At 47.1% G+C, this 16,553-nt stretch overlaps 1 protein-coding gene across 3 annotated transcripts in view; it reads right to left on the bottom strand.

Annotated features, from left to right (window-relative positions):
• The window catches only part of LOC146829685 (arf-GAP with Rho-GAP domain, ANK repeat and PH domain-containing protein 1-like), a 399,658-nt gene that overhangs the window by 44,761 nt on the left and 338,344 nt on the right, over positions 1–16,553 (bottom strand). For all 3 annotated transcript variants that reach the window (XM_085608376.1, XM_085608375.1, XM_085608377.1), the window contains one exon: positions 11,956–12,049. In XM_085608376.1, coding sequence (XP_085464502.1) covers positions 11,956–12,049 — 94 coding nt within the window. The remainder of the gene's footprint in view (positions 1–11,955; positions 12,050–16,553) is intronic.

Genomic DNA, 16,553 nt, shown 5'->3' with positions numbered 1-16,553 from the left:
TAGTTTCCTGAGATAGAACTGTGGTTTCTCTGCTACTCTATGAACATATTCTTTGACGTCAATAAATTAGTAAACAAAATGCTGCAGGTTGATCTAAATATGTGCATTCCCCAAAAATGTGTCAAAAGCCATAGAGGGGCTCTCTTTATCGTTTCTCTCAGGGGCAAGCAATGATATTCTACCATCTTCCAAGGCATATCTGAGCCCACCAGACCCAGTCAACAACACAGAGGTTGTGTGTAATCTCTTAGCTATGATCGCCAGTCGTGCAGTATTGGTGCATTATTTGTCATGGACGATCAATAACGATCTTGGGGAACGTTCATTATTGGATGCTATAAAAATCCCTAATCATGAATTTCCGCACGAAAATAAGACTTAACAAGGTGCTTCCCACACCAGAATCTGCATGCCTCTTCCACCCGGTGACTATCACCAGATTTGACCTGCTGAAGCTTATCAGAAAAGTCTGCTCCACTTGTCATTGTGGGACCCTTGCAAACCTCTGCTTTTTTTTTATGGAGCGCAAATTCGATCCGAAGGTATTGGAGCATTTTATCGGAGAACTAGTTACAATACACAAGGACACATTCAATTTTTAAAGCAGGAGGAGGTTAAGGGATTTGACCAGAATCACAGGGTGCTGAGCCGACCTCGAAGCGAGGACCTAGTTCCCAGTTCCAAAGTGGGCAGCTCTGGTCCTTGCGCCACATCCTCTCCTGTGCTTGAATGAGAGTCACATCTCAGCATGGCGCTTGCAGGCCTTGGTCATGGTGAAAGGACAAAGCGCCCTGATATTTGCACTTAGGAAAGACTAACACTTTTATGCCGGATGAACCCATTTTATTTAAGGATGTTGCTCGCTCGAAGAAATCGAGAAGAGCCTGGATTTACCACAGACATATTGGAATGAAGAACAAGGCTATGTTCAGGACTATTTCATGAGTTTCTTCTGTTTATGAGCGACGGGGAACGGCTGGTTCATTATCAAGCACAGGTTGGAGCTTGAAAGAAGTGCCTCGAGCCTTGGATGGTGAAAACACATCCATGTTAAGGTAAGAAGGACTCGAAGGCTCGTGTCACTGCGTGCAAAGCGCAGACCGCAGCAAAACCTCAGACTCCTTCTTTTGTCTTTGTGATCCTGAATTGATACCATGTGAAGCACACGAAAGATCAAGTTAAAAGGCTGTCGGGCTCTGGTTTTGAACAGCTTCTTCAGTCTGCATAGTTCTCTTGTATTCTCAGAGAGATGTTTACTCCAGAGTTTTACTCTTCCGACTGCTAACAAGCCACCCCAGGACTTCCACACTCATGTTGAGGGCTCTGATGATGAGAGTGCAAATACCCATATGAGGTGAGGAGTATGTGAATCAAGCCAAACCAGTCAATGCCACATTCCGCTTCTTGTGCTACGTGCACGGCAGACTGCCAGTTAACCTTAAACAGCCTTAAGGGCTGGAGCCAGCATCTTCCACTGAATGCCCTTCAGACTGGCAGGCGATGCAGTGGGAGCCAGGAATCTCGCCTGTAATATTTGCCTTTGAATGTACAGATCATCGGCTCTAACAGCAGGCAGTGGAACCCACCACTGAAAGTTTAGCCAAGCTTGAAGCATTGTCTGTGAGGCAGCCACCGTCCTTGCAGCCATGATCATTAAAGCAGTGTCTGTGGGGCAGCCACCGTCCTTGCAGCCATGCAGCCACCGGCCTTGCAGCCATGATCATTAAAGCAGTGTCTTCAGGGCAGCCGCAGCCATGATCTTTAAAGCAGCGTCTGCGGGGCAGCCACAGTCCCTGCAGCCATGATCTTTAAAGCAGCCTCTGCGGGGCAGCCACAATCCCTGCAGCCATGATCTTTAAAGCACTCCAAATAACAGGGGAACCCTACTCACAACGGAACCAGGGTAATGGTTATATATAGGAAAACAGTGGTTCCAGTGGATAATACAAAATGATTTAAGCAATGAATAAGCGCAATGGCAATAAATTGAAGAGGACTTATAATGTCAGAGGATAAAACAGAATCTCTACACAGTTGAATCAATACAATATTTTATATAAAGCAGTAAATAGTGTATACATTTTTTTTAAACGTAAACATTTTTTTTGTGCATAGTGTCCCCAAGTGAAAGTTGGAACCAAAAAGTGACTGTACAAAACAAGATATTTGTTTTAGAAAAGAGGGTTTCCATAAATTAAAGCAGCGTCTGCGGGGCAGCCACCGTCCTTACAGCCATGCTCTTTAAAGCAGTGTCTGCGGGGCAGCCACAGTCCCTGCAGCCATGATCTTTAAAGCAGTGTCTGCGGGGCAGCCACCGTCCTTGCAGCCATGATCTTTAAAGCAGTGTCTGTGGGGCAGCCACCCTCCTTGCAGCCATGATCTTTAAAGCAGTGTCTGTGGGGCAGCCACCGTCCTTGCAGCCATGATCTTTAAAGCAGTGTCTGTGGGGCAGCCACCCTCCTTGCAGCCATGATCTTTAAAGCAGTGTCTGTGGGGCAGCCACCGTCCTTGCAGCCATGATCTTTAAAGCAGTGTCTGTGGGGCAGCCACCCTCCTTGCAGCCATGATCTTTAAAGCAGTGTCTGTGGGGCAGCCACCCTCCTTGCAGCCATGATCTTTAAAGCAGTGTCTGTAGGGCAGCCACCGTCCTTGCAGCCATGATCTTTAAAGCAGTGTCTGTGGGGCAGCCACCGTCCTTGCAGCCATGATCTTTAAAGCAGTGTCTGTGGGGCAGCCACCCTCCTTGCAGACATGATCTTTAAAGCAGTGTCTGTGGGGCAGCCACCGTCCTTGCAGCCATGATCTTTAAAGCAGTGTCTGTGGGGCAGCCACCGTCCTTGCAGCCATGATCTTTAAAGCAGTGTCTGCGGGGCAGCCACCGTCCTTGCAGCCATGATCTTTAAAGTAGTGTCTGTGGGGCAGCCACCCTCCTTGCAGCCATGATCTTTGTTGTTCTGCTTTTCACCAGGCAATGCAGCATAAAGCTTTCAATATCAATACAACCTTCATGAATGAAGGTCCCGGACGCAATATGCATTGTCCTTGCAGAATCAGTATCACACATCTGGAAGTACACATGAAGTTTATGAGGAGTTCCAGCCAGATGCTGGATGTACACATTAATGAGGGAAGGAGACAGGAATGACCCCTGCAAGGTCCCATAATGCAACAGAACAGCAGAAGTATGGACTCAATCTTTACGCCTGCCTTCAGCATTCAATTTCTTGACTTCTCTTCAAGACAGCAGGCCATGGGGGAAAAGGTGTGCTTACTTGTATGTGAATGTATCTGTCTCTCACCTTTGTATTGTGTTCAAAAGGGGTGCGAAGAAAGCAGATTTATGGAAAACAAACTTTAGTACAAGTGCATTTCAATGCGCCATTTTATATATTCAAATAAATCATCTAAGTTGTAAAACTGCTGGGATACCTATAGAATATTTGTGATTTGGATTAGGTGAAAGAGAGACTTTGGGAAGCTTGATAAATATTGTCTAGTCCGTGCATGTTCAGAAGTGCGTTTCATAATGTGATCCACAACATCCCTCTTTGCAGGATAGACATGTTTTGCTGACGCGAGTAGAAGAGCATTATTTCCTGTAGGGGCTTAAGGTTTGATTTCTTTAGTGAGGCAGATTGGGGTCTTCCCAGCATAGAATTTATTCCCAATGCATAGTGTTAAGATGCAGTGACGACTACTATGCGCATAAAGGATAGATTGTATAAGGCCAAGTAAAAACCGCTTCTAGAGCTCGACCTTTGGACAGGCCGAAGAAGAAGGGAACCTCTCCACTCTGTTGAATGCTTTGTTGGCGTCGGGTAAACTGCGTGGTCTTGGAAACTATATTAGTTTATGCCAAAAGGTACAAAGCATTCTCTTTGGCTAAGGAGATCCCAACAATTCACAATTCACCATACATAGTCCAGCAGCTCAAGAAAGCAAGCAAACCTTGGGTACAGATGCTATGATTATGGCTCATCATGGACCTTCTATTAAAGGTGTTCAAAACAGTGTCATTTTAGAAATTATGCACATTTTTGGGGAAGATTATTTAAACATTTCACTTAATGCACTTCGGATATCTAAAGTGAAAACTGAATCAAGGGCTTACCTTACATTCAAAAGTGACTCGAGCTACCACCAACAGGGGTGATTCAAGGGGAAAACACTTCCTACGACTTATTTTCTGCTCAAACAAGTCCCCACAGCAAAAAGTGTTCAAAATTAAACTCTTGCATTATTTCTCAAATTTCACACAATTTGCATGACACAAAATGGCATGATCACTGCTCTACAATTAACAGGGAACCATTGTGAAAGAATGTAATAAAGTGCGTTAGCATGCAGCGAAAGGCTTCCTCTAGAGAGTTCTTTGAAAACAATGTTATACCAAAAGTAATCAATTCACGTCTTGCTGAATGTAGTAGCAGGCAAGAAGTATAAACACAGAATCAGAGTCATGATTCACCTTCCATTGGAAAGAAGATGGCTTTGGGGCCTAATTAAGGCACAGTTAAACTCAAGCCAAGAAACACACTTTAATACACCATAATGAAAGTGCTTTAATTGCAAACGTTCCATGTGGACTCCTCATCCAGTTCCCGCAGAACCGAACAGTCGGCCCCCTGGTTCAATGAGAACGTTAGGACTGTAAAAAATATTGTAAACACCTCGAAAGAAAATGGTGAAAAAGTTACAACCTGGATGACAAGCACACCTATGAGCTTGCACTAAAAAACTATTCACAGATGCGCCTAGCACAAAAGCATTTTTTGAGACTAGGATTAAAGAATCCGGCAATAAATCTAAAGACATTTTTTAAATTGTAAAAAGGTTTATGAATCCAGATGCTGCTGCTAGAGTCCGACAACACTCAGCTGACAGTGTGACCTACTGGCCTCTCCTTTCCACAACAAAATGACCTCTATCCAAGCTAGCCTGCTTACTGACTCCCAGGCGGCAGCTATTCCTCTGGAGGTGGTACCTCAAGGTCAAGCTAGCAAGCCTGCTTCTGAGAAGCCTACTTCCCTTTGCAACTCCCAACTATGTCTTTGGAAGAATCACTAGTGGCCATTAAGGGTCTTAAATCGGGCACGCCATCGGACCCTTGCACTCCCAGCTTACCTGCTAAAGCGGTATCTGCTATTAATCCCATCGCCAACCGTGTTCTGAATACATCACTGTCTACTGGAATGGTGATGGACCCGTGGTAACATTAAAATTACGCTTCTACTCAAAAAACCTACAGCAGATCCCAAAATCCAGGCAAATTATCAGCCCATTTCTCTTTTTCCTGCCTTTTCTAAAGTTTCAGAAAAATTCGTAAATCTCCAAATTGCAGGATACCTAGAAATGAATGAGTTTCTGCACACGAGTCAGTCGGGTTACAGAACTGGCTGCAGCACAGAGACGGCCTTCCTTGAGATGGTCGAACATATTAGGAGCACGTTAGATAAAGGGGGTAAGGCGGTCTGGGTTATGTTGGATCCATCTGCGGCCTCAGACACCGTTTCCCATGAGGAACTGATGGCTCATCTACAATCGAGTGGTATTAATGGATTAGTCCTGAGTGGCTGACCTCCTTCTTGACTGATAGAAGGCAAAATGTGGTGACACCTTCTCTCGGAATCCCCCAAGGTTTGGCACTCAGCCCTATGTTAATTAATGCTTATCTAAGTCCCCTGGCGGTATTAGCTGAGACTTTGGGGGTGAAGGTAATATCCTATGCCGACGACACCCAACTGCTCTTCACTTGTGAAAAAGGTGAAGAACTCGATGGAGAAGCTATTAAAACCTGTCTGACCACTAACCAACTAAAATGTAACCCTGAAAAAATTGAGATTTTGTTTTTTGGCCCTATACCACAAGACCTTTGAAGGACGTTCAGGCCTAAAAGTGGTCCCCTCCCTGGCCCTCAATAGAGTACGGTAAAGAATTTAGGAATGAAAATGGACGGTGCTCTCACCTTCCAGAGTCAAATCCATTTTCTAACTGGGTCCTGTTTTGGGCTGTTACGATCCTTGAGAAAGTTCCTACCTCTCCTATCCATTGATGCGAAGAAAACGGAGTCAAGCACTAATAACTTCCAGCCTTGACTATGGCAACGCACTTTACCTGGGTCTTCCAGATTACCTTCTCCATGGATTTTAAGAGGTGCAGAATGCAGCAGCACGAATTCTTCTCAACCTTTCTCCACAAACTCATATGACCCGGTATTTTAAAGAGCTGCACGGGCTTCGGATGAAAATGAGGATTCTTTTTAAAACCCTAGTCCATAAAGCCGTACATGACAAAGAGGCAGTTTACTTGAGTGTAAGAAAGTGGCTCTGTATATACTGTTCCCAAATAGGTACAGTGTGCACAGAGTCCACAGCCCCAGAGGTTTGGCAGAGGCTAAAGTTAGATAGAACCTTACTCTCTAAATTGGTAGCTTGGTCGAGCAGTACGGTAGTATCAGAGGACAGTGTAAAGCATTTGTTGTACACACTCAGTCAGGTCTCACACACTCAAGAACTGAACTCTAGGCCAATGGTTTTGTATAAAAATATATGGTTGTTTTATTTTAGAACCAACAATAGGTATCAAAATATACTTTCTAAGAATGAGATGCTTTAGTTAAATACTTTCAAAAGGCAATAGACTTTTGAATGCAATAGTTACAGTTGTTGCAATAGGCAACACAATTTCAAACACAATATAGCATTGAGTTCAATGGGAATTTCTAGTTAAATGCAATTGATTACTTTTTGGACAACTTTTCTTACCACAGGACTGGATCCTGGATTCAGTCCTGGGACATCTCCTGTAAACAGTTGAGTAAAAACGTTTTGGTTACAGTTGTGATTTTTAAGGAATATTATTGTATTTAAAAAGTTGACAAACTTTTACACATAGAATCACCAATGTTATCCTATGGGAGGAAATTCACTTAGCAGGTAAGTAGGCTTATCGTTACTTTTTCTTACTCAGTGTTGGATCCTGGACCCAGCACTGGTGCATCTCCTGTAAACAGTTGAAAGAATGCGTTTTTGTTATACAAGCGATTTTTAGGAAATATTTGTACGTTTCAAAAATCGACACAGAAGAATTTCTGGCAAAAACCAGGCAATGTTATCCTATGGAGGAAAATCAAGTTAGCGCTAAGTACGGTTGTAATTACTTTGCAGGGTCAGTGCTGGGCACAAAGATCCAGAACTGGGATCTCTGCTGATAGTAGGTGAGTAAATTCGTTTTCGTAATTCGGCTGATTTTTAGTGAATGTTTTAAAAGTTTCAAAACTCGACACTTGGAAGAATTTCCAAATGAAACCAGTCAATGTTACCCTATGGAAGAAAAGTGAGTTATCGGCTTTTGGGTAAGTACTCGACTGGCAGAGTTAAGGTTCTGGGCATAGACTCAGGGGTCTGCCAGGGTCAGGTAGGTACAGTTGTTACACCCTCAGCTGCACAGGGGCAGCCGGGTGCAGAGAGAGTTAGGCCCAATGTTAGCCTATGGCGGGCAGGTGGGTGGCCTTTGGTTGGTGGCTGCTGGCTAGCAGGCCACGCAACTGTGGGAGCTGGGCTCCTGGTCACTTGCTCAGGGCAAGTGGTGAAGTAGATTAGGTTAGAGGTTGCACTCCCAGGGGCACTCAGGCAGCTGGGTGCAGGGTGCTTTTGAGCCGTCGGGCGCTCAATGAATTCCTATGGAGAAGCTACAAGACGAACAAAGGCTGCAAACTCGGGGACGAAGATTCTTCAGAAGCGACCACCACTTCGAGAGGTAAGTTGGGAAGCTGTAGGTTAGGTAGGCACAGAGGAGCTGGGTACAGGGGGCCGCAGGGCGCTGGGTGCAGGGGTGTCTTTTCGCATTGGGAAATCTTACCCTCAGCTGGTCGCGGTTGGAGGGGTCCCTGGTTCTGAGGTTGCAGGCGTCGTCAAACGTCGAGGTGGGTCCTTGGGTGCTGGATTCGGGGTCACAGTCGCCGGGGGGACGTCCTCTTGGTGTTTGTCCACTCCGGCTCAGGCCAAGCTTGGCGGGTGCAGAGTGTGCAGGGTTTGCGGTTCCTGGCTGGTGCCAGGGGTTGTTGCTTGTTGTTGAGCAGGACCACTGCTCGTGGGAGTCCCAGTTTCTTTAGAGTCACAAGGCAGGCAGGTCCTCCGGGGTTTTTAAGGTTGCTGACCACTGGAGACGCCGGGGTTTAGCAGGAGCATGTTTGAGGGTCGACAGGACTGTAGTGCTGGGGCTAAATCAGTTGGTGTCTTCCTTTTGTTAGCAGCTGCACGGCAGGTCTTGTTTCTTGATCTTCTTTCTTGTTTCGGATTCGGGATCAGAGGAAGGAAGGTTCAGGGTGCCCCTAAATGGTGAGTACACCCCCTATCCCGCCATTGAGGGGGGCAGTAGCCTAGTCCTGGTTGGGCAGGGCTTCCCATCTTTAAGATGGCGAAAGCCCGGAGATGTGCTTCACCTTGCCTCTCCCACCTGAGGCTGGCACACCCCCTTTCCTCACTTAGCTTTTCCCGCCGATCTTCCCGCCAGAGAGGGGGTCAGAACCGGTGGGGGCCAGTTGAGGAGTACATCAAGTGGCCTGCAGAAGCTCACAAAGACGGCATGCCTTTGAAGCTTCCCCAGTCCATCCTGGGGGAAGAGACCTAGCACCTCGCCCAGGATGTGCATTATTGCAGGCCCAGGAGAGCGGATGGCTCTCTACCCAGGGGTCCAGCAAGGCAGCCTCTCAGACAAGACGTAGATTGTAGGTTAGGTTCAGGCGGCAACTCTAAGTTGCCCTCTGTCATGCATTTTACATTAAATCCCACACTGGCATCGGTGTGGGTTTAATGTGCTGAGAAGTTTGATACCAAACTTCTCAGTCTTCAGTGCTGCCATCATAGTGCTGTGGAGTTCGTGTTGATGACCTCCCAGCACCATATACTCTTAATGGCAGCACTGCACTTACAGTGCCCAGGAATGGACCTGGGTACTGTAGGGGTACAGGGCTCATGCACCTGTACCCACACCACTGGCATAGGGCACCCAGCTAGAGGGGTGGCTGATGTATGCCAGGGCAGTGTAGGTTGTGGGCATGGCACACAGGGATGTGTGCCATGTCGACTGTTTTGTCTTGTATCCAGACACTCAGCCTGCAAGAGCAGTGTGTGTGTGTGTCAGGGTACAGGGCCTCTAAGGGTGGCACAATAAGTGCTGCAGCCCTTAGGGGCCTTCTCTGGTCACCTATGGTACCATTTACCAGGTGCTGACCTGTGGCCAGAGATGCCAATTGGGTTTTGACTGTTATGCAGTTTTTAGGGAAGGAACACAGGCCCTGGGCACCTGATTGGCAGGAGCACAGGGCACACCAAGGAAAAGTGCATAATTTTTCAGGCAAAAAGTGGGGGTGTTACTGCAACAGAAACCCACTTCCTTACATTGAGAAGGAGGATTTGTGCTTATGCCCCACCCAGAAATGTACGGTCAGCCCACCAGAAGTCCAAAAATCTGATGCGCCAGGACTGGAGGCAGATCCTTTTCTTATCTTGGGCCGATCGCCTGGAATAAGCTTCTCTTGCAACTTTGTGCCACATCAGAGATGTCCATCTTTAAGAAGAAATTAAAAACATGGCTCTTCTAACAAACATGATTTTATGCTCAGCACTACCGCAAGCAGCCTACATTTAGCGCCGGGATACTACTTGGAGTAGTATTCCGTGCGCTTTATAAATCTCAATTGTCCTCATCATCATAATATGCATGTGTGGATTCAAATGTAGAGCAACTAATATTAAAGTATTTTCAGTTTAATTGTAGAAAGCTTCTACACCACATATAGAGGGCCACCAACGTTTGAATGGAAGAAAATGTGCAAATTTGCTACACTGTGTTGTGTCGTAGAGGAACACAGATTTTAGCAGTCTGCTTGCAGCAGGGCGGGTTGAACGAAAGGTGCACAGAAAGGCACTTGTCAATAAAGTACAACATATGCAAACATTGACCAGAACAAATAAGACGGAACAATTCCTACACTGTGAAACAGAAGTGATATGGCATACTGTCAGCTATCAATGGGCTCCCATTAGCACTGGCAACCAGGAGACGCCTTACACACACAAGTACTGGGTAAAGGGCATTTTACTGATCCAAGGAATGGGTAAAGCGTTCGGGCCAGACCTTCTGACAACAAAACCACATACCCAAAGCTCAAACTAAAAAAAAATAAAAAACACCCAAGGTCGCAATGGACCACAACACAATATCCAAAACATATCATCACAAACCAACTATGTCTGCTGTGTGTAAGATCCCCTTGACTGCACTATGAGGCCACACTAATGGCAGAGTGTGCAATATACAAATGCCATTAACAAAACAGGAAAGTAACATAGTGATGGCAAGACAGTGGATGAGGGCTTCACGGCCGTGCGTGATGCAACTGGGAGATGAGATTTTGGCTACACAGCCTCAAGAACCACATCAGGCAACTGAATGCCTTGAAATTTATGGCTGCATAGACATGCTCTGTGCAAATCAGAAAACTGCTTTTTAAGGTTTATAAACAAGTGAGTGAAGAAGTAAAAGGACTTTATGATAGGGAAAAAAAGTGAGTCAGTTAGAGTAAAGCAAAAGGAAGTCTCAATCCAACTGAAGAGTAACGAAAGAGCCACGTGAAAGAGGCCGGTGTCCTGCGAGGATGCTGTTGTACGCATTAGGGCCAGCAGTCAGGGACATAGGGTGAATTTGAAGTCACTCCCAGGTTAACTGGAAATGGCAGAATGTGGAAAGTTATGCATTTAACAGGAGTGTGTTGCCAAAAGAAAGGTAATGAGAAGAAGGACCGTAAAGATAGAATACAAAGTAAATTAAACTACCCTTCCAGCTCTCGATGTGGATCGTAAGCATCATAATGTATGCCAGATGCATCCTGATGGGAGGCAGAAGCCACGCTTCTTTAGCCCCGCAACCAGGCAACAATCTGACAGTCTTAGTTAGGACCGAACCCTCCAACCAGAGGTGTTATGGCTTGTTCAATACTCAAGTTTATTTCATTATGGCCTATGGCAACCGGTGCTACTGCTTAGAGATGCTATTCTGTGCTGGATGAATGTATCACCTAATAGGAGTTGTATGCTGCAGGAGAACTTCGTACACTCAATTTAAGATTCCTTGTAGATCAGGGTTTGTTCACACGCATCCCTGAGAACTTTCTGTGCATGTCAAAGGCAGCTTGGCCTGAACTCCTTTTGCAGTTAGGTAAGAAGCTTATGGAGGGAACCACCTTCTTGAGATCAGCTCAGTTGTGGATCTAATGAGAACCGGACAGAGATGTGGAAAAGGGAATAGTATGAGAGTGGAGAGGAGGGAGCCTGTGCTGGATGCTGGAAGAGCAATAATTGAAATGAGGAAAATCTAAAGTTCTGGTGCATGGAGGATGGACAAGTGAGGAAAGAGAAGAGGGGCACAGTGGGCTCATGAAGGGGACAGCGTAGGATGAACATCAAGGTTAACTTTGCTGATAAGGTGAGTGGCTGAAAGACAGTTCGAATAGGCAGAGTCTAGGGCCGTGGGTCCAGTTGATGGAGTTATAGGCTGCTGGTGGGAAAGGTCACACAGTCTTTCTTTCCTTTCGATATCCTACTTTTTCAGTTTTTCTTTGTCTATATGTCGATGTGCCATCAAAGGGAGGATGCGGGTTATATGCAATATTTTATTTGAGTTTGTTCACAAAGAGCTTGCAAGGAATCAGAGTTTGAAAATAAGGTTGACGTTTAGTCATAAACACCTTTTCTTTTATGTTGCATTTGGATTCGGATATATTTTTAAAACAAATGGGTAAAGCACTGCATTGTTTCTTTAGACTCTGCCATAGTATGCAGGAGCAGTACGCCCCAGCAGCAGAGATCCTGACCTACGCTGCGGTAGTCGTCTTGGAAATCTCCCGCCTTCCCTGTGTCCCACCTAGACTGGGCTAGGATAAAGCAGCCCTACCTGAGCAAGGAACCGATACATCAGTGTGGCTTTCTCCGGGGTGCTGGCTTCACACCTATGGCAGTCTGTTGGGGTCCAGATCTCCACCCACTGCCTGCCACAAAAACAAATAAGGAAACACATTAAGAGAAATAACAGCTGATGGAAGGATTGCTGCGGGTTGAGGCAAAGTACAGGCTTTTAATGCTCCCCCATCCTTCCCAACCCATATGGTACGGGACAATGTTTTCAGCTTAAAGGAGTGATCTTGCTCTCCATGGTAATGGAGCTATCTGAGGCCGCAAACCTGACCTTGTGCGTACCCAGCACTGTTTTAGACACATCAATTCACATTATTGTATCAAAGGATGAATACAGCCAGCCAAAGCAGGCAACCTCTGGAAGGGAATGAGAACCAGCAGCCAGCTTGAGGCCTTGGGTCGGAAATCGTAGCACTCGACAAGCAAAGTAAACATTAACATAAATAACAAGGGTGTTCACTCTGACAATACACATCTTGAATCCTGCAAGGATCTGATCACTGTGGACAAAGCTGGGACTCTTCAAGGACAACCCATGTAAATTCTCCATAGCACAGTAGTCTCATCTCCCACACTGCAGAGAGGATCTTTAAAGGAGGTGTGGCTTCAGCGGTTTCCTGTTTGGAGCAGAATTTGGGTAGTCCTTGTAGATACAGAGATGTAGTTATGGCTCCTGATCACATAAATAAAGATGCCTGTTGCTGTGTTGGCAATTCCTCATCTCTAGTGTAATAGTGTGCCGACTGCTGGTGTGCCAATGGCTAACGCAAGTAGTGCGCATATCTGCCAGATATGTGGCGGTGCTGGGTGCCGTGGCTTTATAGATGCTGCAACAGGTTTAAAAAATGGTTGGGGCTCACAAATGGAGCCAGTGGCATATTGTGAGAAGTTGGCCTGATGTATGATGTCACTAGTTCTAGTGTACACCTTATATCAGTCCAAATACCCTTATGGTGATTGGTTGTAAAGTCAACCTTATAGACCAGCTATCCTAGTGGTAGCATGGACAAGAGCAGTCTTAGGCTAAACTCTGAATGGCATGTGAAGCCAGCTGTGATACCATATATAATCCCTTGAATACCAAATGAAAGGACACCACAACAGATATATTTATAAAATAAAGTGTATTTATTCTAGTCAAACCCTCAGCACTCTTTATGAGATTAGAGGTAAGTACAACACAGTCTTATTTAAGCATACATTAAGTCACACAGGTAAGTAATACAGTTAGGCCCTAGGGGCCACGCAAACCATATACTAAGTAAGTGGTATAAGAACCACTGTCACGGAAATAGAATAGGCCTAGGCCTAGGGAATCGCTGGGGCTACACTACACTAGCGTTAGTTAGGAAGTGGGAGGCCCACGGGATTCGTGTGCAGAGTGGAAACACTCACGCGTAATGCGTAAAAGTCAATAGCAATAGTACAGTTTAGAAAACGGTAGATTTAGGACACTTCCGGAGTAGCTAGGAAGTTGAGACTTGAAAACTAGACACTAGGATAGTTACTATCCTGATGAGCACCGGAGTACCCAAGTTACCTAGCCCACAGGCTGCGGGTGCATAGGGGTGAAGATGCGTCGTTTTCGTCGTCGACTCCTATGGATGCCTGAAGAAAGATGCTGACAGGCAGTCAGTGAAGAGTGTCCGGTGGATCCCAAGGCTGGGATCAAGAAGAGAAGAAACCTGCAAGCAGAAGGGACAGAGTCAAGGTCACTAGCCAGTGACCACGTGGAACCAGGAAGGAACCAGGCGATGTCGTGAAGATTGCAGGTGAAGGTGAAGCTTGTCGCTGCAGCCAGGAGGACCAGGAAGCGTCGAGGACGACCAGGACCAGGAGGCGAGCTGTCCCACGAAGGCTCTTGCTGTCGGCGGCGTCGAAGTTGGACTAGGACTCACCAAGCCTTGGCAAGCGGAACCCACGAAGAACGAAGGACTTGCTTCTGGTGCAGACCAGGAAGGTCTGGGGTGCTTCTTCTTTGCAGAGAAGCGGGAGCCAGTCTGGAGGAGCCAAACCAGCGCAGAAGATTTCAGGGAGCGTCGTCACAAAGGCCACTAGCCAGCGGGCAAGCAACCGGACAGACGCGGCAAGCAGGAAAATGCTGAAGGGCCCCACGCAGGACTCGTGGAGTGTGGGGGGCTGATCTTCGGTGCAGATGGTGCTTGGGGTTGGGGCTTCTCAATCCCCGGTGCACAACTTCGAGGGGACCTCAGAAGCTGCGCTTTAAGTTACTAGCCACTTTTTCCAGGTAGCCGGTCCCACGTCGCTCGTCGCCTCCACGGATCTCAGCTCTGCTGTAGATGTGGATCAGGGCACAGGGAGAAGTCTGGAAGTCAAGGCTCTGGTCAGGCTCTGCAGTCGGTTCCTCGTAGAACGTGGGCAAAGCAAAGGGTAGTCTCTTGATGGTGCCTGTTTGCACAGGGTAGCCACTCCTTGGCTACAAGGGAGATTCTTCAGTCTTCTTCTTTCGTCGAATGTCGAAGGTCCAGAGTTTCTGTTCAGTTTTGCAGGTTCAGGATAATCTAAAGTCTTGAGGCCCAACTCCCACTCTTATACTAATCTGGGGGGCTGGGATACCTGCTAGGTCACGCCTTATGGGTGGGACCTGGGAGGGGGTGGTTACACCCACTTCCCTTTGTCCAGTTTCGCGCCAGAGCTGGGGCTGGAGTGCCCCAGCGCCGGTTTGAACTGGACTATGCAAGGAACACCTTGTGTGCCCCAGGCATGTCTCATTCCTTTCAGCCCACCCTGCCCCAATACACTAAAGGCTGTCTGGGGAGGTGCTAGCACCTCCCCAAGCAGGAAACCTATTGTCCAGGCCTCCCTGGCTGGGATCACTCCCAGCAGCAGGAGGTCAGACTTGTGTCTGTGGCAGCAGCATCCATTTTGTGATGCTGAGGCTTTGGTTAGAGTTAAACAGCAAAGTAGGATTTTAACATGTCTCTCCCTCTAGAAGGGAGGGATAATATCCTCATCACCAGAAATGGTATGGGGGTATTATTCCAAAGTGTTAGACACCTTACACGACATGTTTTGATAAAGCCAAACCATAGTTACCATAACCGTTTAAGATTATAAGGCACTTTAAGAGTATATGGTAGGCTATATCATAGAACAGCTATAAGGACTTGGTTCCGAAAGCTGCAGACAGGCTCAGCTCATGCTAGAGCACCATCTCACATGTTACCAAGCACTCTGCCTCTAGGATTGTTAAGGCCTGCCATAGGAGTGACTGATAGGTACACATGTGTCTATATATAAGGGTAGATATAGGCATACTATACCTAAGCAAGGGGTGATTACACGACCTTGCCTCAGCGGAGTGATCAGCCAGTTGTGTCTGATTGGAAGGCCAGACCAGGGGTGGCATAATACATGCTGCAGCCCCTGGGAGGCCTAGGGTACACCTATGCCCTGGGTACCTAGGGTACACTGTACAGGGTCCAATAAGGTGATCCTTACCAATTGTGTATGTACCTAGGGTACATGGAGTCCATTTTACAGAGAGAGCAGACAGCCTGAGACCCTGAATGGCAGGATCTCAGGCCAACTAAGTCGAAAAACCAGCTAGACACTAGGCAAAAAGTTGGGGGTAACCATAGTCAGATATCCACCTTCCTACACAACCCCCCCCCCCAAACGAAAGGAGATAAGGCTGGCCTTGACAAGGTAAGCCTCTATTGCCTGAGTGGCCATATAAGGAAGAACCAGCACTGGCATGGTTACCCCCTGTCTCATGGTCCACTAAGCAATCCCTCATCCTAAAGATATCATAGGGTCTCCACCATAGGGAATCTCTACCTTTGGTGTGTCTTTGCAAAGTAAAAGGCTGGTGTTGAGATGGAGTACTGAAGTGAGTGTCCTCAAAGTGAGGCCTCAGCTTCCTCCAATCATCCTCCACCATGGATGCCTTTCTTCCTCTAACTGAGTTGCACTGTGCTCTCAGGGTCAGCCTCTGGCTACCTAAAGCTGGAGGCTGGGTCCCTTTTGTGGGCTTACTGGAGGGACAGGTCAGGTTTGGGGCCCTAAGGTCCCATGTTTGCCTGTGCCCAACAGAATCCCTCTGGGGGAGGTCCCTAACTACCTGTGAAGGGGATCCCTCAGGAATGTTTTTACCCATCACCTGGCTAGGGCTACTAGCCAGGCAATCCTCATTCTTTTGATGGGGGGGTTCTTGTGGACAGGGGCCCTCTTGGGGTCCACTGGCCTCCCTGACCTCTGCAGCCCTGGGCTGACTGAGGCAGGGTAGAGAGAGGCAGGCTACCTGCACCAGACTGGGTCCCACCTTGGAAGGGGCCACTGACATCAGAGGCTCTGCCAGGCCAGGCCTGGCTACCTCTGGGGCAGTTCCTTCACAAGGGGTGAGGTCAGATCCCTGAGGAGGCTGGCCTTTTCCTAATGTCTGGGGAGAGGGAGACTTTTCTTCCTCCCCACTACTCTCTGTTTGTGTGGAGTGATCCATAGTTTCAGGCTTCACTACACCTATATCAGTCTGAGTATGGGCTGAGACCATTACAGCCTTGCCAACCTTTTCAGGAAGGCACTCAGTTTGTGTTTGAGCTGTGACTGTCACAGCTC

This window comes from Triturus cristatus, chromosome 5_2 (assembly GCF_964204655.1).
Source record: "Triturus cristatus chromosome 5_2, aTriCri1.1, whole genome shotgun sequence".
Taxonomy (NCBI): domain Eukaryota; kingdom Metazoa; phylum Chordata; class Amphibia; order Caudata; family Salamandridae; genus Triturus; species Triturus cristatus.
This window is presented reverse-complemented; position numbering and strand designations above follow the sequence as displayed.